Source organism: Drosophila subobscura, chromosome U (genome assembly GCF_008121235.1).
Source record: "Drosophila subobscura isolate 14011-0131.10 chromosome U, UCBerk_Dsub_1.0, whole genome shotgun sequence".
Taxonomy (NCBI): domain Eukaryota; kingdom Metazoa; phylum Arthropoda; class Insecta; order Diptera; family Drosophilidae; genus Drosophila; species Drosophila subobscura.
Genome location: NC_048534.1, coordinates 24,505,525 through 24,531,375, shown reverse-complemented (window position 1 = coordinate 24,531,375; position 25,851 = coordinate 24,505,525). Strand labels below are relative to the sequence as shown.

The window sequence follows — 25,851 nt, the reverse complement described above, 5'->3', positions numbered from 1 at the left end:
CCACAATTCTGGTAATTCTGCTCGTAAAATCTAAAATATATTACCCTACAAATATATCTATAAGATATATATTTTATATATGTATATCTCATTCACAGTTCGATGTCTGAAGGCTACAGACTACCAAAAACATTTGTACATACATACATACATATATAAAAACATATGTATGTACATATGTATGTATGTATTTGTGTATGTAAACATGTTTCGTATCGTTCAATTATTTACCAGGGAAATCGTTAAGTTTTTGACAGCATTTTCTAGCCCAGAAAAGTGATTCCATTCATTTGCCTGGAAAAGTGAACGTGTGTTAGTTTGTTTCTTGGGAAATCCAATAGAAAATTTGAGTCATTTCTGTGGCATTTCCTCTACACATAGCCAGTGGGAGGAGGTGTGGTTCGGTTCGTGGGGGATCGTCCGACGGGGAGACTTGCGTCACAGATCGCCAAGCGAGAGGCAGCAACAGATTGGAACAAAAGAACAAAATGTGTGCCAAATAAACGATTTAAAAGTCGTATGCGTATGTACATATGTACATATGTATGGATGTATGTATGTGTGCATTGTATTTTTGCATATATAAAATACGATCTGAAGGAAATGAGGCAGCTGCCCACACACACGAGGAGTATATACTGTCGTCATACATGTGCACTGACAAAAATAAGTGAAAATTCGGAATGATAAACAGAAACAGAAATTATCGGTGTAATGAGGGATGTGTTCTAGATTTAAAACAATAACCAGAACATTGTATTTTATGCACGAATACAAAGTAGTAAGCAGACGTGACACACATGTAACTGAACCTTCTGAACTCAGTCTTCTTTTTCAGTGTAAAATACACCATCTCTCTCTTCTGATAGCTGTTTTTAATTCTCTCTCCCGTTCACTCTCTCGTTTGCTGTTCTCTGCTGCTCTCTTTGTTTGACTTTTGTCCGAATTCGCCGTAAGAGTGAGACGCGCTTTGCCTTTCTGCCCTCCACTCCCCCACGCCATACTCTTATCAGTTGATACGCTGCATGCGCTCACTCTCTCTCTCTTTCTCTCCGTCTTTTGGTCAGACTTCCTCTGTATGCTTGCAGATCGTTCTCCCTCTCTCTTTTTGGCAGCCAATTGATGGAAGAAGCAGATCTTAATTAATATGCTTTAATAATATATGGAATGGAATATCTTTTGTGTGTTTAATTGCAATTAATCTTTATTTTGTTTACACAAAAATCAAACACGATTTCATTAATTTATATTTCAAAGCAGATGCAGATGCGCTCTCTCTCTTTCTGCCTATCGCTGTTCCTCTCTTTTCCTATCTTTGCTTTGTTTTGTTTTGTTTACTTATTGCTTTTGTTTTTCTTCTTTTGTTTTCGTGCCTGTGCCGTCGCGTGCGTCCATTCTCCATTCTCTGTTTTCCGTTTGCCGTGCTCGTGGAAAATTTTCCAAGCTCTCAATAAGTATATGGAATTATATAGAATTAAAATTGATTCTGAAAAAGCCACAAGCCCTCCACACAGCTGAAAGGGGGGAAGGTTGGTCTGTGCACCGGTTGAAGGGGTGATGTTGGGGGGTTAAAGAAGCGAACCTGGCGCCTGCTTAAACGTTTCTGTTGGTGTTGGACTTTTTATATACCCTTTGTTTTGAAGGTCATAAGGGGTTTGAACAGATTTTAAATATTGTCAAAATATTTTTATATTAAAATCAAAAAAGATTATTTTCTCCTAAATACAATAAACAAATGTACATCTAGGGTATCGAAGAGTTCCACACCCAAAGCTGGCCCATCTTATTTCTCTATGTTTCTCTTTATTTATTTCTCCATTTGTTGTCTACTGTTTTCCCATTTTAATTACCCAAAGGGGCAATTTGCAATTGTTGTTTGACCGCAGACTGAATGAGAGAGTAATGCCGAGCGTAAAGAGTGGGGTAGGGAGTATAAGTCAGTGGTTTAAGATATACAATAGAAGGGGGGGACGGGACCTGCTGGAAATCATAGACATTACTGAACCACAAACGAGATTCGCGATATTGCGATTGCTTAATCGTGCCACAAAGAAGAAAACAGCAAATGAAAACTAGTTTAAAATGCGATTACTTAATTGTTGATTCGCGGAAAAGGGTAATCACTTTTTGTAATCGTAATATTACCGGGAACTTCCGATTCATTTATGGGAATTATGGGAATCTCTTGGGTAATTATGAATATTTGAGATGGAATTTCAGCTAATCTTGTTCCATCACTCTATCTTTCCTTGAGTTGATTAATAAATTATTGTCTTATTGATCTGCCTACACCATAACCTACGACAAATTCCTATCCCTAAGGGTGTTTCTCACCCGAAATGTCCATAAATTCAATTTAATTTCCACTCAAGTCATGATTCCATTAAATGAATGCATTAATTATAATAAATAATTAATTTGCAATCAATTTCAATTAGCAGTGGAATACTCTCTGATGATTGTAATTATTATAATGTTAATAATTCCCAACTCTCGAGGCACCACCCTGCCCACTCCTCACAAGAAATATACGCGAATTATTTATGATTACATTAGCCTGCTGCTGGCTCATTAGGGGTATCATGAGTAGCCTTATAATGAGACATGACAGAACAACATTCCAAAATGATCATTCTGCAGTTGCTCTTTGATTTCCCTCTTAACTTTTTTACATTTCATGGAAAAAACGTCGTCCCTTAACCTTTCCCTGCAGCTCTTTCCATGGAAATTCGTATTTCCCTTAACCTTTTCCTGCAGCTCTTTCCATGAAAAATCGTTACCCCTCAACGTCTTTCCATCGTTTCGTTCCTTACAACGAAAATCGTTTTAAGTTACCAAATTTCCAAGAATCCTCGTACATAAATGTTCATTTGAGTTCTGAGCCAAGCTCTGTTGACTGTTTCTTTTTCTCTTTTGTTTTTACTTATTAATGTGCAATGTCGTGCAATATTTTGATTATTGGATACAATTTTCAACAGACCGCTCAGGGCCAGGGATCGTCTTTCAATTTATGCTGCCTGTTGGATAAATAATCAACTCAAACCCCGGTTCCGCGTATCGACAGTCGTTTCACTTTTGAAATTAATATACAAAATACACATTCGATTCAGTTTTTCTGTGTTTATTTTCACAAGACAGCAAGCGACTGCCTGCAAATATTCTTAATAAAAAAAATAAAATTGGAAAGAGTTGCTCCAGCATAAAGCGATTTCTGTGTGGCTAAAAACCAAACAAACAAAATAATTACTGGTGACAAATGAAGAGTACAAAATATCCATAATTTTCCATTCATCTCCCACGCTGTATCTGAATCAACAAACAAATCATAAAATATATCAACAATATCCATATATTTAGATATAGATTTCCGATGTTTGTTTGGCTTCCAAATATTTATTTATTCATTCATTTGATTTCCTTGAATTAGATGCCATGACAATCGCGAAATTCGTACACAGAAATTCATTTGTAAAAAAGTTTCCGCTTATGGAAATTATGGAATAATATTTGTAAGCGGCTTGTTTTCTTCTCGTGTTTCCCAGTTCGAAAAGTCAATCGAAGAGTCGATCAATATTGTCACAGACGGCTACGTAATGCCTGATCAGCGTCTAATTAACACTTGATTAGCACTTGGATTTTGGTTTGGATGTCAACCCCACGGATGGGCAGCGCCTTGTGGCATATATTTTGGGGGCTTGAAAACACGTGTCAAAGGGAGTGGAAATTGTCATAGGTTAAGGTATAGAAATTTATCATGCGACACGGTTTCTGGACCTATTGGTCAACTTTTGATACGAAATTCTATAAAATTCCAGAAAATTGTCTTTGTTTTGTCTGACAGAACTGCCTTAAAATTATGCAACTAAATTTTTGTATTCCCTGAAATATCTCTCTAATCTTTGGCCATAACATTTGTTAACCTTCCACACATTTCATACTACATTTCTCTCTTCTAAGCCAAATTGTATCTGTTGGCCCAGAACTTACCTTTCCCACTCGTAAACACTTTTGGCCTTTCCTCTTCCGAAATGCGTGTGGCATGGATTGGCGTGGCGTTGCTCGCGCCAGCTGGCAAATGTTCAAAATTTTGGACACAAACAAAATTTCCATTTATAAAATTAAATTACTTCGACAGCGGCCGATACGTAGAATATCCATAAAGGTTTTATTTCCAATTTATAATTCAACTTTGTGGCACATTTTTAAATGCTATTTTAATGGGTGGCGGATAGAGGGTGGATGAATCTGAATCGTGTGGGATTTGATTAGATTTTCACACATTTTCGCAGGGGATTTTTCGCATATTGCTAATTGTCGGTGGTATGATTTCTATTGACCCCCTGATTTGTGTTGCTTTTTGATTGATTTGACGTCAGCATTCGAACGCGAATTTTGTTGACTTAGGTTTGGATTCGATTTGGGTCTGACCAGAGGAGCAAGTTAGATGAAGCTGCAGATTGAGAGTATTTTTGAACAGTCTAGTTGAAATTTGAAAATATTGTTCATGGAGGTAACAGACCCCATCCATCAGTCACGTCATATGTTTTCTGAACATTCATAGCCTTGGAATCCCGCAAGAAAAACAATTTGTCACCAGAAAAAAGAGAATTCTACGCGTATATTTCTTATGAGTAATACAACCCCTTTGGTCTTGCATCTGTTTTTTCGTTCATTAATTTGTATATAGAATTTCCTTCTGTTTTTCCTTGGTTTTTGTATAGATTTTTCACTCTTATTGACAGCTCTTTCGATTGGCTTTAATGGCTTTAACCTTTAAATACGAGTACTTTTTGCGTGATTCTGATGGCAGCTGATGGGATTTTCTTTGGTTTTGCTTGGGTTGATTGCACGCACTGATGGCCAGCCAGCCGGCATCCACAGCAGGACACCACAAAGGTGTGTGTGCCGGTCAAGGAAAATCAAAAGAAAATTGCTTGCGAAAATTTCCACAGAAATGTACTTGGGTTGTTCCATTGAATTGCATTTGGAAATAGTTTTTAAGTGCCTGCAGGGTTGAATGATGCCAAAAAAAATACTACAAATTGAAGTTAAATATTTATTGATTATTTTTCACATTTGTTCTGAAATAAATGCGGAATATTCTTTAAAAGAAATTCAGATTTATATTTAAGCAGCTTACGCACTGCCTCCAAACATAATATAAATGTCAGAGAAATATATAAATTATTTTCGGAAGCGCGACTAATTGGAAAGTCAACTTTTTGCATGATTTTTATAGAATATTTTCACCATTTAAATGTTGCCCATTCCCATGATTGCATTTCTTGTTAATTGCAGCATTTTATGGCTTCATTTCGTTGTATGCACGAAACGCACCTTATTAAATTGGTAATTCACAATTTGTGTGCTCGCTGCAGCAGCAACAAAAACAAAACATTAGCAATTAATTTGACAGATTAATTAAAAATAAAAAAAAATCACAGCGGCAGCAGACATCCTCCTGGAGGAGAGACAGGGAGAGAGATAGTGATAGTGAGAGGTGTAGGCAGAGCTTTGAAGAGGAGAAGGTTGAAGTAAGAGCATGAGGAGGAGTGTGTGTGGGTGTCGGATGGGTGTGTGCGTGTGTGCAATCAGGCGGTTAATTGAACTGCACCCAGTGCCCCAGCTAGAGTGCCATGAACCACCCAAGGCATACGCTCTCCAGCACAAAAAGCACTCGCCAACAGGCAAACGCAATGGAAGATTATAATGGGCTAAAAAAAAGCAAAGAAAATTAAAGAGGGTATTTAAATATCATAGAAAATACACCTACAAAAGCCATAATTTTCCTTATTCATATTTTTAGCCACTCTTTGAAGTAAGACCTCACTTTTTGCAGATATTTCTTGCATTAGGTGTTCCCTGCTGAGTATTTATATGTAAGAGTATACAGAGTATACAGCAAATATAAAGTTGATGGCTGGCTCCTCGCTGGCGGCTATGAAGGCGGGTCCCTGAGACACGGCATGGGACCCAACGAAGTCCAAGAGTCATTCACAGAAATTGCTTTAGGTGGCGTCACAATTGTTGTTGTGGCTTTTGTTTTTGCCTGGCAATTATAAGTGCAACAACAACAGCATTTAGTGCGGGGCCGGCAGGCACACATATTATTTTTCTTGTTATTGTCTTAGAGCTGCCGCTGCCGCTGCTGCTGCTGGCCGCGCGGCGTTTGCTCAATGAATGAATGCATTGAAAGAGTGAGGGAGTGAGTGAGCGAATGAAGGAGGGAATGAATGAATGAGTATTTGGAATACAAAAAAAAGTAGAAAGAAATGACACGATAAGCAACAACAGCAACAGAGTCAGCAGCAGCTGAAAAAAAGAAACAGCAGCAACAACAACACCAATGAACAGGCAATGACAACTCCTGATAGTCTTTGACTTTTGCCTTTCCCTTCCTCCCGCTTTACTCTTTCTTTCTTTTTGTTGCCTTAATTTTACGTTGAGTTTTTTTCTTGTCTTCTCTTTCTTTGGTGTTGGTTTTTGCAGCGCTCCTCTTACTTGCTGTTGGTTTTTTCCCCCGCTTTCTTTTAAGCTTTAGTTTTTGTACCCCTCTGCCGTCTATCTGTTGGGTGCTTTTTTTCACCCCTTTTGCTGCTCCCCTACTTTGTTCACTGCCTTTTACTCTGTCGCTGTTTCTGTCCCATTGACGCGTGAGAAGAGGTTCATTGACTGTTTTGTTGATTTTTATGGTTGGCTTCATGCTGGAAAATCTAATGAAATGATAGTCCCGAGTGCGCGAGAGTAGTACATGGCGTTGGTGCTTAAGTATTTAGTGGACAGCAGATTATAGCAGAAAGAAATGCTTTAGAATTTCTAGATGTTGCTGCTGCGGGGTTACATTTTGCTGCTGCAACTGGATATGGATTACTCTGATTGGTTCTGTAACTTCCAGAGTTTTTGTTTCGAAAATATTAATCTCCCACCATTTTCTACAAAAATTGATTTGTATGTTCCCATTCCAACTGCGGAGTGTGCCAATATTGTTACCCAAAAAAGTTGCTTCTGTTACAGCAACAATTTCTTATTGCCAGATATTTTTTGCTGCTTTTAATGTGCACTTTTGTTGAAGGCATTTTTGGTGGCTGTTGTTCCTGCACTTTTTGTGACTCTGATTGCAGTAGTTTGTTGCCTCTAAAATCCACTTTGCTTATTCCTCTACTGATGTTGCTTCTTGTTTTCCTTCAGCAATTGTTGCTGTTGCCTAAGTTCAGGTTGCTGCTGTGCTAATGTCTCCTGCTGCCCCTACTTTTCCGCCTGCTGCTGTCATGTTTGCAGAAGTTTTTCCCACATTCTCGTTTAATTGCTGGTAAAAACTTGGCCCCACACAGACAGCTCTTAGCCGCCTCCTCTCAAATGTTTAGCCAAGCTGCAGGACACATCTCAAGCGTTGTGCTTCTTCAGGTGCAACCACTTTTAGGCTTCATGTGTGTGTGTTTGTCTTGCTTTTCTTTGGTTTTTCCTCGGAAAAGTAGGCAATGCTTGAGGCAGCAGCCCCCATCCTCGAGTTGACTGCTAGCATTTTGTCTTAATTAGAGCTTCGTCGTCTGATACGCTCGCCTTTGACGTCATGGAAATGCAACAGACCCCGAGTTTCCCTTTGCGGTCAACTAATTTTAGCCGAAAACAGCAAACAAACCAATGAACATTGAACTTCCTTTGTTTCCTGCTGCCACAAATTGGTTAATTTCCACACTAAAAATAGCCAAAAAACAGAAGACAAGACACGAAAAGAGTTTGTTTACTTGGCTAATTAATTGTTGCCCTTGCCCTCTGCCACTGCCCCTGCCCCTACCCTTCCACTTTCTCGACAAAAACGAAACACAGGAAACGGCCATCACTTCTTTTGGCTCTTTTTTGTTGGTGCTTAAGTTCATATATTTTTCTTTGTTTCTTTTTTCTTATTTTGGGCTTACATTTGTGGGTGGGTCCGTCCCATTCATAATTTCTGCTTCTAATAAATTTTGATATAGTTTTACTCTTTTATTGTCAGGTAATTTAATGAATGATTCGAATGCTTGAATTGTTTAAATATTTGCTCATTGAGTGCGTGCCTGGAAACAGGGAAATATATCGCACAGAGATATCACACAATATTGTCAAGTGTTTCTGGGTGCGATACGTGCCATAAGGAAGCGATTGTCTGATGGAAAATTGCAAGTGTCGCCAACACCACTACCGAGGGGGCCTGTGGGTCTGGGAGTCGGAAAGTGTCACACCGGAAAGATAAAGATATTCGACGGCCTTAGATGATTTAGATGATTTATGGGCTCATTTGTGTTGCAGGGGAAACGTCTTTGAAACACTAAAAAGTTTCAGGAGTTCCTTAAAGCACCTGCAACTATAACCGCTGCAAAGATTGCTTCTGCTTCGGGCACTCCAGGCTAGATGTAAAAAAAAGCTCATAAAATATGTTCCAACCAAAGTGAAAAGTTTTTTCTTTAATATGCAAAATAGGCTTCAAAAATTGCCTCTTTACTACAAAAAACTCGCATTTAAATAAATCATATTTAATCTCGAACATCAATTTTAATCCCAGACTATGATTTGGACATTTTTTCGCTCAATTTCGATTCATTTTTCACAAAAAAACTACTCAAATATGGCATATGTATTTATGTATGTAGTTTTGGTTATATGCAGCATAAAATCCCATGCAAAAATATGTAAATATTAAACAAAATATTCCACAAGAGCCATAGAAGTTCTACCTTTTATATAGACAAAAATCCATTTAACAAAATCCCGACAACAAGTCGGAAAAACCCAAAACGAATCCCACTTTCCCAGGGCAGCCAAAATCCGCATGGCGTAGACTTGATCTCCTGTGTGGTATCATGATTTCCTGCTCTCTGTTTTCTGTGTGCTGGCTGGCAGATGAAAATAGTTTCAGCATAATCTTAAATGGAGCATTTAAATTCTTGGCAAAGCTCTCGACTTCCTGACTGAGGGAGGGGTCTGCTGCCGTCTCTCATCTTCCTGCTCCTCCCCTTTCGATAGACAAACAAACAAACTAATTTCGGGCCCCCGCTGGAGTCATGCTGCTGCAGCAGCATCACTGGACCATGGCTCTGACTCCTGGGACAGCATTTTACTCTGGGGGGAACGGGGGAATAAACCGAACATTTCGGCGACAAGCGCAATCAGCGCAATAACACTGCCAGAAAGAGGGTAAGAAGAGGGAGCAGCAGCCTCCTGAATGTTGACCTTCAAGGGGTAGGATGAGCAGGGATGAGGCCTCGTAGAAGACTCAGGGTGGAGTCTACGGATGAGATGTGGTGGGAGAGTGAGAGAGAGAGGAGAGAGCACGGAATTGTTATTTGTGCAGTCGGAGCACGTTTGTCATTGGTAATTTTGGAGCATGTCATAATGATAACTCAAACAAGCAAACGAACATGTGAGTGGGAGTGGGAGTGGGAGGAGCGTCCACGATGGGGCGGATAAATGGCTGGGGAGATTGCCGAATGTTTGCTTATAATTTTGTATATTTTTGGACCCCTCTTCAGGGATTGCCATGTCTCCTGCTAAGGCGAATGCAGCTATTAAATTAGGGACCTTTGCTAATATTTTGACAGCGTCTCACGTACTTTACTTCGCATGTAATTGATAAAGGAAGAATCCAGCAGGAAAGGACAAAAAACAAACCACAGAGAAGAAAGTGCACGAGAATGAAGAAGCTCAGCCCTGCGGCGGCTCTGAAATCATAAAAGTTCGTGGAAAAAGTAGCTTTGAAGTGAATGTTCACTTTGGTTAAAAAACGTTCACTTTCGCTTGTCATAAAGCATTTGTGAATCTTTTTTTTTTTATGAAAAATTGCAGGCAGAGTGGCGTTTGGAAAGCAAAGGACTGGAGCTAGACTCAAAGAAGCAACTTTCTTTGGTTATTTTGGTATAAAAATTAATTATTCTGAAGAAGTTTCCACTAGAATGCTTTTTAAAGCGCATTAAATTTCCAGTTTAAAAGCTTGAACTTTCCAGAGAATGCGTTTTGAAACGATTAAGAATTCTATTTTGACACATTTAAGCATTCAACCAGACACCACAATCGGAATTCAATGAAATGAAACACATGCAGTTCTCGGAATATACCCAAATACAATTTTTGAACGAAAAATCGTACGCCGTTCTCGGAAAATGTTTATTTCAAAATTGTATCCCTGTTGCAAAGTTCGTGAAATAAAAGTAATCCAAAGGTAAAAGGATTTTCATTCAAATTAAATTCTGTTTAATGAACTTCCAATATTTAGAATGTTTCATAGAAAAGTCTTCCATAGAAAATTCTACTTTGAAGATTTGCCAACGAGTGATAACTTCGTTCAACTGGAAACATTTTAATTTCCTGAAAGAATTGGATTCAAAATGAAACCACCAGGGAGGGTCCTCTCACTCATAAAGTTCTCCTCTTTCCAAAGAGAACTAGAAAGAGAAAGATCTAATAAGTAACGCGACAAAGGCGAGATTTATGATAAAAACTGAGAACTGGCGACGCCTTTTCATACGCACACAATTTCAATATTTCTTCATCAACAGCGAACAGTGTGAGAAGGGTGTAAAAGGAGGCCCCCAAGGAGTGATGGGGTGTGGGCTGGGCAGGGGGGTTTCCCTTGTGGCAAGTAAATTGAAAGAAAGTCTTACTCAAGTGGCTGACAGCGTTTTGTATCCTGCTGCCTCAGCATCATCATTTTCCTCACTTTTTCCAACAGTCTTTTCCCTTTTCGTTTTCCTTTTCTGCGGATGTCTGCGGATGCGCTTTTAAATTGGAAATGCGATATGGCAGCAGCAGCAGCAGCATCAGCGCCAGCAAAATTCTATGGGGAATAGAAAGTTACTCATACGCGCCGTGGTCCGAGCCATTTAATGTTTCGCAAAAAGCCATTAAAAACGAAGAAATAGCCAGCTCTAAAGAGATATAAACTCTTTTAACACTTGCATACAAGTCATAAAAGTCGGCTATAATTTTGAGTAATTTCTGCGTGCAAAACATGCAATTAGATGATGCCAGGAAGGGGGGAAGAGAGGGTAGTTTCCATGCAATTTTCGTTGACCCTGAATTCAATTTCCTTAATTAAATTTTATGAACTGAAACTAGAGGATTAGTGTGACTTTGAGGCGAGAAAAACTTTAGTGGGTGAAAATGTTTGCTAGTTGGGAGTTGGTTTTAATGGTTAAAATTTATGTATTTTTCTGCTTTAATTTGTTTTAATTCCATTGGTGGTCACTTTTCCAGCTGGTTTTCATAAAACTATCCTTTTCAAGCGATTAAAAACGCAGCGGCTATAGAGTTTTCGCGTTTAAAAACGCGTCTGCGTTTTAAGTCGCTCGCATGCAGCTTTTTGCAGCCTTTTCTTAATATTTAATTTAATTTAATATTCCCATAGAACAACGCCTTTATAGTAATAGAATATCTTATGTTTTTGCAATATTCTCCCTCAGAATAGGTCGCCTTTAGCCGCCGCCAGACAAATGCGATTCGTTTATGGACTGCCATTTGGATAATTTTTTGTTATGCTCCCCTCCCTCGCTCTCGCCGACCTTGAAACCATTGTGCCATCGTGTAGTTACAGTATGCAAACAGACACATATTTATATATACTGTGGATATCGTGTAGATATATATTTGTGTGTAATGGTTGTCTATATTAAAATATTGAATGCCAGCAATAAAACAGAGCCATAATGCACACAGAAATACACAGACACGGACTGAGTATCTGCGTATGTGTGAGATATATAATTCCGTTTGATAGTTAACTGTCGAAAGCAGCACTGGGCCATTAGCCGTCTGCCTGGCCAATGCCATTGGGCCATCGAATGAGTAGCACGCTTGCTTTTAATGGCCTTATGGCTCTTCAATGGGTGGGGAGCACCCGTTCTTTCCCACTTTTGTGAAAATTTCTGCGAAATGATTGCACTTAAATTTGCATGTTAAAGGTTTTCCGTATCTCGTTTGCTGCTGCAGTTTGTAGAAAATTATGGGAACTTATAGTCTGTATTTAATTAACATTCCATGTTTCTGTGTTTTGTTTTCTGTTTAAAAAACTAGAATTTATTTCAATTAATATTCATACGAAGGGTTTTCGTAAGATGATTCAGAACTAGATATATATACGAATAGAAGTCGTAGAATTTGCTATTCATTTTCTTATTTATTATCCACTTTTTAAATGACTTTTAGTGCTCGTCCATCCTTCAGTGGGTATCTAGAAGTCCATAAAACTTATCTCTTATGCATTTAACTACACTTTTAAATGGCTTAAGTACGAGTATTATCCAACAACAGTTAAATGTGTTTTGCGGGGAGCTGAAGCCCGCAGCTGTTGCAGGTGCTGGCTCTTTTTTGATAAGAGAAACGTGTGTGAAGTTTGTGGTGTTGCTCGAGTGCGTGGGGGGTGCGCAACCCTATCAATCCTTGTTCTTCTCTTTTTTCACACTTTTTCATCGCCTTCTTCACGCTATTCCCCTGATTCTCGTCTTTCTCTCTCCTCTGCTTTTTGTTGATAATATAATTGAATGCACGCGCCCCGAGAATGTGATAATCAGTATTTATTTATTTATTTTATTTAAATTTTGTGTAAAGAAAAGAGCAACAGAAAGAAAGGCAACAGTTTTCTCTTCAGTAATTTGTGTGGAGAGTGAAATGGCTATCATCTCTTAATGCGGCAATGATTATGGTGTCTAAGTAGGAGAAGATACAGGCCTGACGTATCTTTTATTCTCTTGAGATAGTTTACTTGATTAAGATACATGCACAGAAAGCAATGGTGTAGAGATACACTATCTGTCTCAATGGAAGCAATGTTTTGAGAAAAGTTGCTCTTGCTATTTGATAATGTATCTATCTAGATTTTTGCATATCTTATTCTCTGGCAATCTGCTGCTCTTAATCTTTTGTCATTACTTGCGTATGTGGGACACAGTTTTCTGCACTCTTTCTGCTCTCTACCTTCACTTTGTTTCTTCATAATTCACAAATGAATGCTAAAAAGAAAAGAAAACCACGCGTACCTCTACCTCCCCCACTTTATGTCCTGCAGCAGCAACAGGTTATTGATCCAAGCAGAGCATTCTGTTGTTGTTGTTTTTATTTCTAGAATGCAAATAGCATTTTGTTCTTCTTTTTCTTTTCTCTTATTTCTAGTTGTGTTTCGTTCTTTTTGGAAGTCCTTTTTGGGCTCCAATCGTCTTTGGCTAGTGTCGTGACGCGGCTGTCGTCCACGTCTAATGACTCTGTAGTCCGTCTTCAGCTACCCCCTGGCCTTTTGGCCATGGCCTATGCTTACGCCATCTCGTGGCTGGCCTGACCAGCGGCGAGTGCTTGTGCCCGTGCCTGTGCCTGTTTTTGTTGGTGTTTTGGCCCTTGTTTGCATTGCCAGGGAATAGATATCTACAATATGTTTGTGCAGTTGCGATACAGCTACAGATAGAGCTACAGGCATAGTTATAGATACAGCTACAGCTATGTACACATATACATATGTTTATATATGGTATATGGCTTTGTTATCTGTTATCTGTTGGCCTCAGCCTTTTGTGTACTAGCAAACGGTGTCCAAACCGAATTGAGTTTTGCACAAGTTCTATCTGTGAGTGTGTGTGTGTGTGTGTGCTTCGAGCTGTCATTGTGTTTGTGTCTGTGGCGTGCGCCATTAATGAACACCGTTTGCTTATCCCCCAGACGGACTCCACGCCACACTCACCTTTCCCCCCAACTGGTGCCCCCCTGCTCTGTGCTTTTACCTATGCTATTGACATAATGTAAGCGTATATCTCTCTCTCACTCTCTCTCTATCTCTGTCTTCCCCTCTATTTCTCTTATTCTCTATTTTGTGGTTGCGAATAAAAATAGTTTTTCGCTATGTTTTTTTTGTTTTGCTGTCGTTTATTCTGTGTTTCTCTCTCTCTGTCTGTCTGTTGCTCTGTCACCAGTTGCTAGGTGTACAAAAAAATATACAAAGATAGAAATGTAGCAAAGGAGGCAAGGAGAAAGGAAGGAGAAGGCAAAGAGAAGGCTGCAAAAAAGTAACAGAAATAATAACAGCCAGGGAGGCACCACAGTGCGTATGGTTAATGGCCGCCATACATATTGCATATGCAACATATGTGGCAGATGAGAGGGCAAGCCACAGAGTAACATTGAATGAGAAAAGTGGCTTGGGTTACCATACAGTTTTCAGAGCCTTAAACGTCTGAAAATGTTTCTCAGGTAACGAAAGAATTTCTACATGAAAAAGCAGAAAGTTTGTCATTGAATTTATGGTTTAATATCTGCATAGATCTTCACTTCACTGGTTAACATTCAATCCTAAACTCACTCAGCTCTCACTCTCACTGTGCCACCCGTCACTAGACAGCTGCTCTGACAGACAGCTGGTTGCATGTTGCCGCTGACCGCCCTGCTGGAGGCCGAGGCCGAGTGACACTTGACAGCAAAAATGATTTCATTTCCGTTCAACGACAATAGAAATCATTTTGCTGCAGTGCTTTGCGTTTCCCCCTACACTCCCCCACTCCCTTTTGGTGGGAAATGAAATGAAGCAGATTGAAGGCTGTCAAAGGATTGCACAACTTGCAACTGTCAGTGAATTTCAGTTGATACTTTTGCTTTTTGTTCCCCATTTGAATAGATGGAATGATGATGCTGGCGTTGATGATGGGAATTGTTGCTCCCGCTGCTCCCTCTGCTACTGAAGAGTGTTAAAACGCGTTGATTGAGGGGTGCAAAAGCTGCAGGAAATAACAGACATTATGTGGGGAATCTCTCCAGAGTTAGATTTGATAGCTAGAAATAGCCCAGATATCATTTCCTAGCTTGTGTAGATCACGAAATATTTGTATATTTATAGACACCATCAATCCTTTTAAAGGTATTTCCATACATCTCTTCTTGTTAACCTCCCAATTGCTTCTCCGAACTGTCTCCTTCCCCCCAGCATATCCAATATTCTGCTCCACTCTCCTGTCCATTGTTTGCCTTTGAGGCTTTCGAGTATTATTGACGGTTTCAGCGAGGTGCGGGGAGGAGGCAGGTCGATTGTTGATTTTACTTAACTGACATTTTCCTATGGATGGAATGGGCATTGGCATGGGCCTACTGCAGGCAGTGTGTCTGCCACAGTCACAGTCAAGTTACGACAGCCTCCTCTTCCACTCTTCCTCCCTGCCTCACGCGCTGCCTCTTCAGCGACATTTTGGAGTCTTGTTTGTTTATCAATTGGCGGCCTGTCTGCTGCTGTCCCCCCAATATCTCTCTCTCATCTCGGTTCTCCGTCCCCCTCTGTCTGTTTCAATGAGTGTCTCGGCCAACAGTTGACTGTTGGCGACCCCAAAAAGCGTTAATTGAATTGCCTCTCAGCATATGGCAAAATGGCAGCAGCAGCAGCGGCGACAGCAGCGAACCTTTAACCTGAACTGAACCTTAAAAATAATACACAAAATGCTAAAGAAGGGAGAAAAAACAGCACTGAAATATTCATTTAAATATATTTTCTGACCAATTGAATTTCTTATATTTATTTTAAAATATTTTAATAGCAATATTGTTTGCTCCTTCGCTTTAAATGGCTAGTAGCAACCCCGTGGCAACATTAATCCATAAAAAACAGCACTAAGATATGCAGGAAACTCTCGGGAGAAACTCTGGGGAAATAGTTTTGCGGTGCAAACTTTTGCAGCGGCCATCAACTGTCTGCAAAGTTTTTGAGGCACGGGTCAGGTCAGGCTTAAATGGAGAAAAGCACAGCAGGGTATCCATATCCACTCTGTCTCTGTCTCCCTCGGAAAGTATAAATTTATTCAACGAAAACCCAAACTTCAACAGGTCTTCCCCTCTCCCTCTCTATTGAATAACTGAATAATTTGTTAAGTAAATAAACAAAACGCAACAACAACAACAAACAGCAGTTATTATGAAAGTTCAACAAAGTGAAAGACTAAAAAACAACAACAATAGCCGCAGCAGCAACAGCAGCCGTAAAGTTAATAATAATACAATTACAACAAAGATAAACACAAGTGATCGAAACCAAAGTCTACGAATTAACCGAGGAAAATTCGAGTATTTGAAAGCATCCTCCAAAACTTTCTGCGGTTGTGGCTGCCACTCTGCGGTGGCAAGAAATTCAACAAAATTGATTCCACAATTCCATCATCCACAACAACAACAACAACTGCAACAACAACAAAGAAATATAATTTACGTTTTGCTGCCGAATTGCTCAAATTCGATAAAATTCAATTCATTAAAACGGAGGGTCTAACATTTGCATTGCTGGCGGGCCCCATGGGCCAAGCGGCAAGTATGTGTCGATTTCGTGGTTGTCGCTACAAAAATAAGAATAAGAACAGCAACAAGCAGCAGCAACAACAACAGCAACAGCAACAAAAAGAACAACAACAACAAACACCTTTACCCAGTCCCCAATTGCCACATCAGTCGGAGGCGGCTGCAACAGGTGAGGTCTCAAGGGTGAAAGATGTTCCTGAGGTCAAAAGTGTTCAGTGAAAAAACTATAATAATTAAATATAAATTAAAATTATTGGAAAGTATATTTCAGCTCTGCTCCTAGTACTTTTAAATGCACTTTTTACTGCCACTAAAGGAACTCTGTGGAGACCCGTATTCAGTCTTAAAGTGAAAAATTTGTCTCTTCTGCACAGTTTGGAGTAGTTTGCCATGAAATAACTCACTCTCGCGTCGTCACATATTCTTAAATTTCAAGTAAATAATACATTAGGAAGCCTCCTTGGCAACACACAACAGGTGACAGGCGTTAGAGGCGGAGAGCTACAGCTGCAGAGTTGTTACAAGCAAAAAACCTTGGCCCGCGTCTTGGGAGACTTTTCATAAATATTTTCTCACAAAACTTCAACACTTCAGCGTTGACTTCAACGCCAAAAAGCAAACAACAATCATAAAGGAAAGGAAGCAGGAGCAGACGAAGGCGAAGGATGTGGATGTGTGGCAGTGGCAGTGTCATATCCAGCTTATTTCATATACAGCAGCTTCAGTCTCCGTCGCTCCTTCTCTTTTTATGCGTGTTTTTTTTCGTCGCTGCCCTGCAGCATCGATCCAAGCCTCAGAGGCAACTGAGGGGAAAAAATTGTTCTCTTTTGCACATTTTACCATTTGCCAACATTCAATTTGCATTCGGGTTTCTCTACTCGACAGAGAGAGAGCGCAACAACAATGCACAAAATACACTACATTGCCATGCATCCATAGAAACATACAGGACATGTACGTAGCTAATACTCTGGATAAGGAGTGCTCCAACTTTGAGGAAAAGTTTGCTAACTATTGGCTAGTAGCTGAGGGAAGTATCAGGTAGCCATATCAATGCAGATATGTCCATCTTGTGCCCGAACTCTCAGCAAACTAACTTTTACAAAGAGCTTTAAGAAATAGATTAAAGTTAGGGAAAACTTCCGAGCGGCTCCTTGGGATGATTAGTTTAGCAAAGGATAAGTTAGCACTCGCTTGATTGCATTTTATGTAAAGAAATTCTGTTTTAAAATAAATATATAATCCCCTCCAAAGAGTATTCCATTCTTCAGTTATGCGTACTCGTAAGAGTCCCCCGTGTACTTTCCTTTCTGTGGTATTTTGCTGCTAAAAGTAAAATTCCATTGCAAATGTTGTATAAAAATAATGCTATTTTCCAAGAGAGAGTGATTCAGGAGAGGCAGGAGGGTAGAACAGTGTGTAATACACTCCCAACGACCGGCAGGAGGCAGCAGCAGTCAAAGGGGAGTGGGCGGAAAGTGGGGAGGGGGGGCATATGAATGTCTTACAAAAAGCTGACGCATCAAACCGCAGCAAAGTGTCGGCGACAGTGGGTGCTGCACCACCACCCACTCGACACACACACAAACCACCACTGTCGACTTGTCATTTGACTTCGAGAGCAGGAAATAGCCAAAGGAATTCTTCAGATACAAATACATGTGGGGGTAGGGTGTGTGCGAGGCGTGTGTGTAAGATTTGTGTGTGTGTGTGTGTGTGTGTGTGGGAGTTGTGCAGGGAGGAGTGCCTGCCAAATGTTTTGCAGCAGCTTAAGCATGTTGCATGTTGGATGTGCGGCAAGGCAAATGCAGCTTAAAAGATTAAATTCTCTCTCTCCCTCTCGAACTCAAGGAAGTATCTGCTGCACCTCTGTTGCTACTGGTGCATAACACATGTGGCATGTAAGTGCTGCAGCGGCAGCATCTCTCCCTTGACACCCAAAGGGATATGGATACATGCTCCCCCCACTTGCAACACTAAGTAGCCAACTTTCCAACTTATTGGCAAAGCTTAAAAGCAAAAGATACAAGACATATAAAAAGTATCTCCTCCTCTGTGAGATAAATTCCTGGGGAAAGCACAAATCATGGCAGCTGAAAAGCTGAAATTAACGTCAAAGAGAATCGCAAATGGAATTGCAAGTAAATCCCGACCCCCAAGGCGACCCAAGCGAAAATTATGAGAAAAATACTTTGACATTTTTTAATCAAATTTTCTTGCTTCGTTTTTAATTTCTGAGGGAAATGCAGATATAAATTCTAGAGATATTGCAAATTATTTAATTGTACATTTGGGGGAGGGCCCACAAGCTCCTTCTTCAAAAGATAAAATCAAAAATATAAATGAATAAATTCTTAGAAAAAAAAATAACCTAAAAAGATAACCAAAAACATATTTAAATATTTTAACACAGTAAAACCTTACAAAATATATTGTTATCTAAAATCAAGTAAAAAACTTTAAGCTATACAAATCCTTAAATAAGAGACCTTGACTTTTATTAAGCTGCAGCTTAAGGGGAAAGTGAAATTGTCAAGTGACAGGAGCACAAGTCGTTTGTTTGCTTCGTTTTTTTGGTGGATTCCCCATCCACCCGCTGACTGTCGTTTGTGTTGTAGAACATAAATCATATTTTCCCATGGAATAAATAAACCAGACACCAAGAAACAAGAAAGAGGAGTGGGAAAATGTAGAAAATTAGGTGGAGCAGCGAAGGTCTTGAGTCTTGTTAAGGGGTTTCCTGTGGCAGTCCTGCTCCAGACATTCATCAGTTACTGGGCTGCTGGCTGCTGCTTGTCGTTTGTTACTTTGTATCTATTTTTAGCACTTAATCAGTCGCTCAATGGCAGACACACACACACACACACACCCGTACTCCTGTCGGGCCACGGATACTTATGTTGCAAGGAGTCAATAATTCAAGGAAATTGCCAATATTTCCGGTTAATGTTGAACTTGAAATACTTTTTAGGGGAAAGCGGCAGCTGGCCTGCCCCGCTGGCATTGTCGAATGTTATTTATGGAGCATTACGTATACGTCGCGTAGCCGCACGAGGCATGGGAGTATCCTTGAAAAGTTGTACAACACTTAATTGATGCCAGCGAAAAGAATGTAAGAGAAAAGAAGTCATTGCTCTAGAGAAAGCGACAAATTGATGAGCTTCCCAAAAAGCAATTGAACAAATTTATGTGATTTCTCGCACAAACCCCGAAAATTGTGGAAATTGAAAGAGGAAATTGCGACAAAAATGGGAAATAAAAGAAGAGAACTTAAAGTGGGAATAGCGAGAGTTTGGATACTATTTGAGATAATTTGATTAGTTTTTTGTATGGTAGAGAGTGAGTCTCAGGCAGGGCTTATGTGAGGAAAATAATTCTTTATTTTTGTGCCTCACTTGCTGGCAAATGAAGACTACTTTCATGTGCTAAAGGGTAACCAGAAATGGTGACAGTATTCTCTGCTAGGATGAGTGGATGTGGTGGAGAGAGAGACATCACTGCTGGTCACGTGCCGAGTGGCGTGTGCCTTAAAGGATATGTATGACCCATTTGCAATGCAAATGTGGCATCAATCGAGAGGCAAGAAGGACAGAGCGAGAGCGTGTGAAAAAGAGAGATATGTGTGGCCGAAAGAATGCTCATAAAACTGTCAGCACACAGACACACATGGCTTGGCGCGAACAAATTACCCCAAAGGGGGGCAGAATCCAGAGCGGAGAACCCATAAAAAAAGATAGAGAAAGAGTGGAAAAATATTCCTATTTAATTTGAATTAAAAATATTCATGAATCCATTTATATGTATTTACCCTGCCCCACTCACACCACTTTCTCCTGCTCTTCCCATTGCAGGTCTGCATTTGCGGAGCATTGAGGAGCCCCCGACGACCCCGTTGCAGCTTGGGGCCAGCGGCCGAATGAATGCGGAGCAGGGGGGCACAGGGTACGGCTATGGCGAGCATTCGCTTCTCCTTGCCACACGCACCGGTGTCCCCCTGCCGCCAGCCTCACACCAGCCATCACCCGCCCACCACTACCAGCCGCTGAGCAGCAATCAGAATAACATTGGATCTGCCTCAGGATCACCCAACTCCTCCGCCTATCCACAGCTGCAGCTGTATGCCACACAGCAGCCAATGCAGCAGCAGCAGCACCAGCAGCAGCAGCTGCAGCATCTGTCCTCCTACCAGCATCACTATCATCATCAGTCGTCGGCGTCGTCGTCGTCGCCACAGCACACCAGACCGCCATACGATCCAGAGCATGCGCGAATGGAGGCCTGGCTGGATGAGAACCAGGAATTTGTACAGGATTATTTTATAAGGTAAGGCAACAAAGATGTAGGAAGTGGCTGTAAGAATATGTAGATAAATGGGTGAGAGCAAATAACAATTCAAAGAAATATTTGAGGTATAGATGGATGAATTAATGGAAGACTATTGAAAATGTTATTTGTATGAAAAGAAGGAGAATTTGGCGGTTAAAAGTATTCATAGATGCGCCGGAAATTAATGAATAATAGAATACCTTTTGGTAGGAAAGTGCGACAATCAAACTGCAACAGAATTAAACGGCTGAATGCTTTTACACAAAAAATGGGTGGGTCAAAAAATTAAATAATAAATGAAAGTCTCCTTATATGGATGTCCTGCCGTGGTTGAGTGAACAGAGTAAAATATAGAAAGAATTGATTGATGGAAGGCGGACAGATATGCAAGGAGCTCTAGTTATAAAAAAATGCACCCAAAGTCCAGGAAATATGTCAAATCGGATTTAAAATCAACCTTCCCTTCCATCAAACCATAGTAAATTTCCTACCATTTCTTAGTGCAACTTTATGAAGAGTTTCTTGTTCATTTTTCCCAATCACAAAGGCCGCAATCAATCAGCATTGAAACTCAAGTTCAACATCTCCCCAAAATGAAATACGATTACCCATCGATTCCTTCGAGTCATGTCCGCAGCAGCAGGGGACAAACATAAATTGCAGCTGCTGCTGAAAGGGCTGCTTCCATAAATATGTGCCCAATATACGAGTACTCCCCATCAATTCCATGCAAATAATCTAGGAGAAATTTCCACTGATAAATTCTTAAATTTGCAACTGCAACTGCCACACACACACACACACACACGTGTGGCTGACCCTCTCTCTGGCCACATGGCAAACAATCGGCCATATTTATGGTAAAGCCAACGGCATGGGGTTCATGTGGTGTTTGGCCCTGAACCGAGGGCTAGCTCGTTTCCGCTATAAACCGGAAATTGCCTTTCCCCACACAGCAGGGAACATTCACCAGAGAGAGAGAGAGAGGGTTGCCCAGGGGTAGGGAGGCAGTGGCGGCATTGGCCGGTCGGGAGGAGTTGTCTATGACACATAATAAAAATCACTAACAACTAAAAACATAAATTGGGCTTTATTTTCATGGTCGAGCAGGCCAGGCCAGGCCAGGACAGCAGAACGGTTCCGTTTAGCTCCTCGCTCGCTGCGGGACAGGACATTAAATGGGCGGCTGACAAAAAGGGGTGTGGCTGCTGCTGTGTGTACTTTGCATAAGAATATGCCGCATGTCTCCTCTCTTTAACAGTTTCTCCTCTCACTCTGGCTGCTCCTTCCACAGAGCTGTCCGCTGTGATTGCTGCTGTTGTGGGCTCTGGCCGCGTCTGGGTCTGCTGGCTGGTTGGTGGTTTTTATGCCAAAAGCGCGTGCTTATAAGGCCACATGCTGAGTGGCGCAAGACTTGTGGGTCATGGAGGGAGTATCCTTCTCGCTGTCTGAATATTTATGAGTTGGGTCTTTTATTAGACAATTTTATGCCGCACGCATGCATATCCTAAGAGAGGAGAGAGAGTGTCGAGAGTGTGTCCAGCAACAGCAGCAGCAGAGATTCATTTAGTGATGTTTTTTACTAAGATTTTAATGTGGAGGGAGTTAGAGGGGAGAATTTAGGAGGGATTGGAGGAAGAAGTGCAGTGGAAGAGTCGTACTATTTGAAGAGAGAGCTTGGAAAGGGTTGAAGGAAGTCCTTTGTTCAGGGAGAACCGACCAGCAGCTGACTTTCAATCAAATACACCCAAAAAATCATCAATAAATCCCATATTTTCCGCACATTTTAAACCTTTTTCTCCCTCTCTAACCCCTATAGAAAAGCCACACGTCAAACGGTGGATGCCTGGCTGGTCTCGCATGCCACCACAGCGGGCAATGATGTGGTCTCCAGCAGCTCACCCACACATCCCAATGGACAGACGAGCTCGTCGCGTGGCGGCTCCGGCGCCACCACACCAGTGCGGTAAGTGTGCTGAAAAACTATGCAAAGAATTTCCGTTGCTAATGCTCTTTATTTACAGAAAAATCTCTGCTCATGAGTTTGAGCGCGGGGGTCTGCTCAAGCCGATTGTGAACACCATCGATGGCACACCGACATTCTTGAGCATTGGGCCGCCCATGGATAATGGAGGTGTGGGCGGATCCTGCTCGAATCTACAGAACGTGGGTGGAGTGGTGGCGGGACAGTATCAGTATCACAGCCACCACCACTCGCACCACCATCATCCGCATTTGCACCACAGCCAGCACAGCCACTACCAGGCAGGTGGGGCAGTGGGCAGCAGCAGTTTGGGCAGCATCAGCAGTGTGGCAGCAGGAGCAGGCACAGGCGGTGGCGCCTCCCCAGGCAGTACTGGCGCTGGTGGATCCTCCTCCGCTGGCAGTGGAAATGTGCATCAATATCAGTTCTATCATTGCATCCAGCGACCACAGCGACTGTCCCGCAACGAGCTCAAGCAACTCGATGAAAAGGAAATCATTTTCGAACTGGTGAGCAGATTTTTCTGTGGAAAAACTTGTGCAATAACTGGACTATCTTCTCCATTGTTTAACTGGAAATGCAGTTGCTGTGTGGTGCTCCAAATGTATCTATTTATAGAGCTTACAACGCGGCTGACGTATTTGTTTGTTGGTTTGGTTGACTCTTTGTTTGGCTTTCTATCGTGTTGCCGCCTCCATTGACGTTGTTCTCGGCAAACATTCAAAAGACGTCAGTCATTGCCGCTCTATCTATAGCCACATTTTGCTACACCTATTGGCCACAATTGCACATTCCGTTAGTTTACCTAAGTATCTAAATAATTAAAACTATTTGCCTTTATCTATATTTATTTTCGTGCAGGTAAAGGACATTTGCAATGAGCTGGAAGTGCGCACGCTGTGCCACAAGATACTGCAGAATGTCTCCATTTTGTTGAATGCGGATCGCGGCTCGTTGTTTCTGGTGCAGGGACGCTGCAATGGACCCGATGGACTCAAGAAGTGCGTAACAGTAGGGGGAAATTTATGTTTTTTTGGGAGGGAAAAGTGAAATAATATTTAGTAAAGGAAAGGAAAGGGCTGGAGAATGTTTTTACGAGGAATATGTAGGAATATAAAATACCTTAATTTAATTTATTCTGAAAGTAATTACGAATTAAATAATTCCCAGAATAATTGAAGGCTTAAATGTTCCACAGACTGCAACTAAATAGCAATTTTAATTGAATTTATAGGCCAAAAAAATGCCACAAAATTGTGATGAATATTCAACACAAGTTAAACATTTATTTTGCAGCTGTAGCTGCCACTTTAACTGCTGATTGAAACAAAATCTTAATCCCTGATTTACATGTGTAATTCCTGCTTTAATTCCTGTTGTAAATTTTGCCTTCAAGCAAAGAATTTCTATTATAGTTTTATATACAGATTTAATAATAGATAAACATTTACCATAAATCAAAAACATTTTGTGGCACTAGCATGCCCTGCTCCCTTCAAGAAAAAGTTTTGCAGCAGCAATCTGGCGAGTGGTTTTGCTTTTTTCATACAATTTGTGGATGACTTCATTTTTGGGGTGCTGCAGCTCCTTCTCTTGGAGTCCTGCACTGGCAGCTTCAACTCCAACTTAGTCTTTGGCAACAATTTTATGGCATTTATTTTTGGAATTTTATGATTTTGAATGCGTGGAGCTGCTCCCTCCTTAAATGCCATACAGACAGCGGTAGGAATGGTGTGGCAGTGGAAGCAGTAGGGTGGCATGCAGCATTCAGCATGCGGCATGCGGTGTGGGGTTTAGTGGTACATGCAGCAGCCATTTTGTATGCATCGTATGACGCCATTTTGCTGGCAACGCTAATTGCAATTGTCTGCACGCGCATTTGGCAAATACTCGACTCCACTTCCAGCGCCGCCACCACCGCCGCACGGAAAAGTTTTTAAAGCGAGAACAGCCAAAGGATAAGTAAAAGGGATACGAGAAACAAGAGCAGGAACAAGAACAGGAAGGAAGCTCGCAGACTAGAAAGAGCTCAAAGTTTGCATTGTATTTAAAATGGACAGAGAGGAAGGGGACTGGTCTTAGCAATTTGCAACACAATTTATAATTCCTTCAACTTTCTTCGTTCCTCCTTGCAGATGCCTCGTCTCGAAGCTGTTCGATGTGTGCCCCCGCAGCACCGTGGAGGAGATGGAACAGCAGGAGGAGGTCCGTGTGGCCTGGGGCACAGGCATTGCTGGACATGTGGCCGAGAGCGGGGAACCCGTCAATATACCAGACGCTTACCAGGTCAGTAGTTGAGAGAGCAAATGTTGTTTTGGCAAATGGTTTTCCGCATGTCTAACTTTAAGAATGAAAATTGACAAATTTGAATGCCAAGCAGAGGCCATAAATCAAGTTGAAGAGAAGAAGACTCTCAGCCGTAGTAGATGTCTTCCATTCGATTGTGAGATTTATGGGAGCATGGGGTACAGTCCCGTCCGGTGCCCACACATGTCTTCCCCTGCTCCTTTAATTTTTCAATATTGCTCACTGAACACTTTTCACATTTTTCCTTTCATTCTTTACTCCGCTCCACGCTCTCTTCTTGCTTTCTTTTATATGCCTTTTTGGCAGTTTTTCTCTTGTGTCTGTCTGTCTGCCTATTGGAGCGTAATTAATCTTGTGGCAAAGACAAGGCCGTGTTAGGCAATGTTATATCATAGCCACAGATAATTATACTCTTTTTTTTGTCTCTCTCTTATTTCGCAAGTTAAAGCTTTAAGCCTTGGAATGTTTCTGTTTCTGTTACTCTTCGCTTAAGTCAACTTAAGCTGCGGCAAAAATGTGCTTGTAGATAAACTGCCAAGCAAATATGACGCACAACCAGATCGGACTGGGGACTGGGGACTGGCACTGGCACTGGGATAGATAGATCTTCTTGCTGGCTGATTGTTGGCACAATTAATCAAGGCACAACAATATTTGACACCGGCTACCAGACAGCGCGACCAGCGCGCAGATAAATCGCGCCAAATACAGACAGACACCAACCGCAGAGCCTCAACCGATTTTTGGTGTGAATGAAAGGCATTATTCGGTTTATTCGTATTATTAGACATTTGGGCCATGCTCGAGTGCGCAGATCTTGGCCTAAGTGGCACCACAAACAAATGTCAGTCAACAGTCGTCTGGGGCGTCTACCGACGCTAACCATATGATAACCCTCAGGAGCGTACTTTTTACGGGTAGAAAGAAGTGTAGAAAGAAGATAAACCTTTGGG

At 41.2% G+C, this 25,851-nt stretch overlaps 1 protein-coding gene across 3 annotated transcripts in view; it reads left to right on the top strand.

Moving 5' to 3' along the window:
• LOC117902698 (dual 3',5'-cyclic-AMP and -GMP phosphodiesterase 11) overlaps nt 1-25,851 on the top strand; it is a 55,584-nt gene that overhangs the window by 23,513 nt on the left and 6,220 nt on the right. For 2 of the 3 annotated variants that reach the window (XM_034814244.1, XM_034814243.1), the window contains exons 3-7: nt 20,133-20,604; nt 22,427-22,573; nt 22,632-23,100; nt 23,453-23,592; nt 24,727-24,877. In XM_034814244.1, the coding sequence (XP_034670135.1) occupies nt 20,133-20,604; nt 22,427-22,573; nt 22,632-23,100; nt 23,453-23,592; nt 24,727-24,877 (1,379 nt within the window). Of the gene's footprint in view, nt 1-16,135; nt 16,451-20,132; nt 20,605-22,426; nt 22,574-22,631; nt 23,101-23,452; nt 23,593-24,726; nt 24,878-25,851 lie in introns of those variants that run through there. The other variant, XM_034814242.1, reaches the window with a different exon arrangement.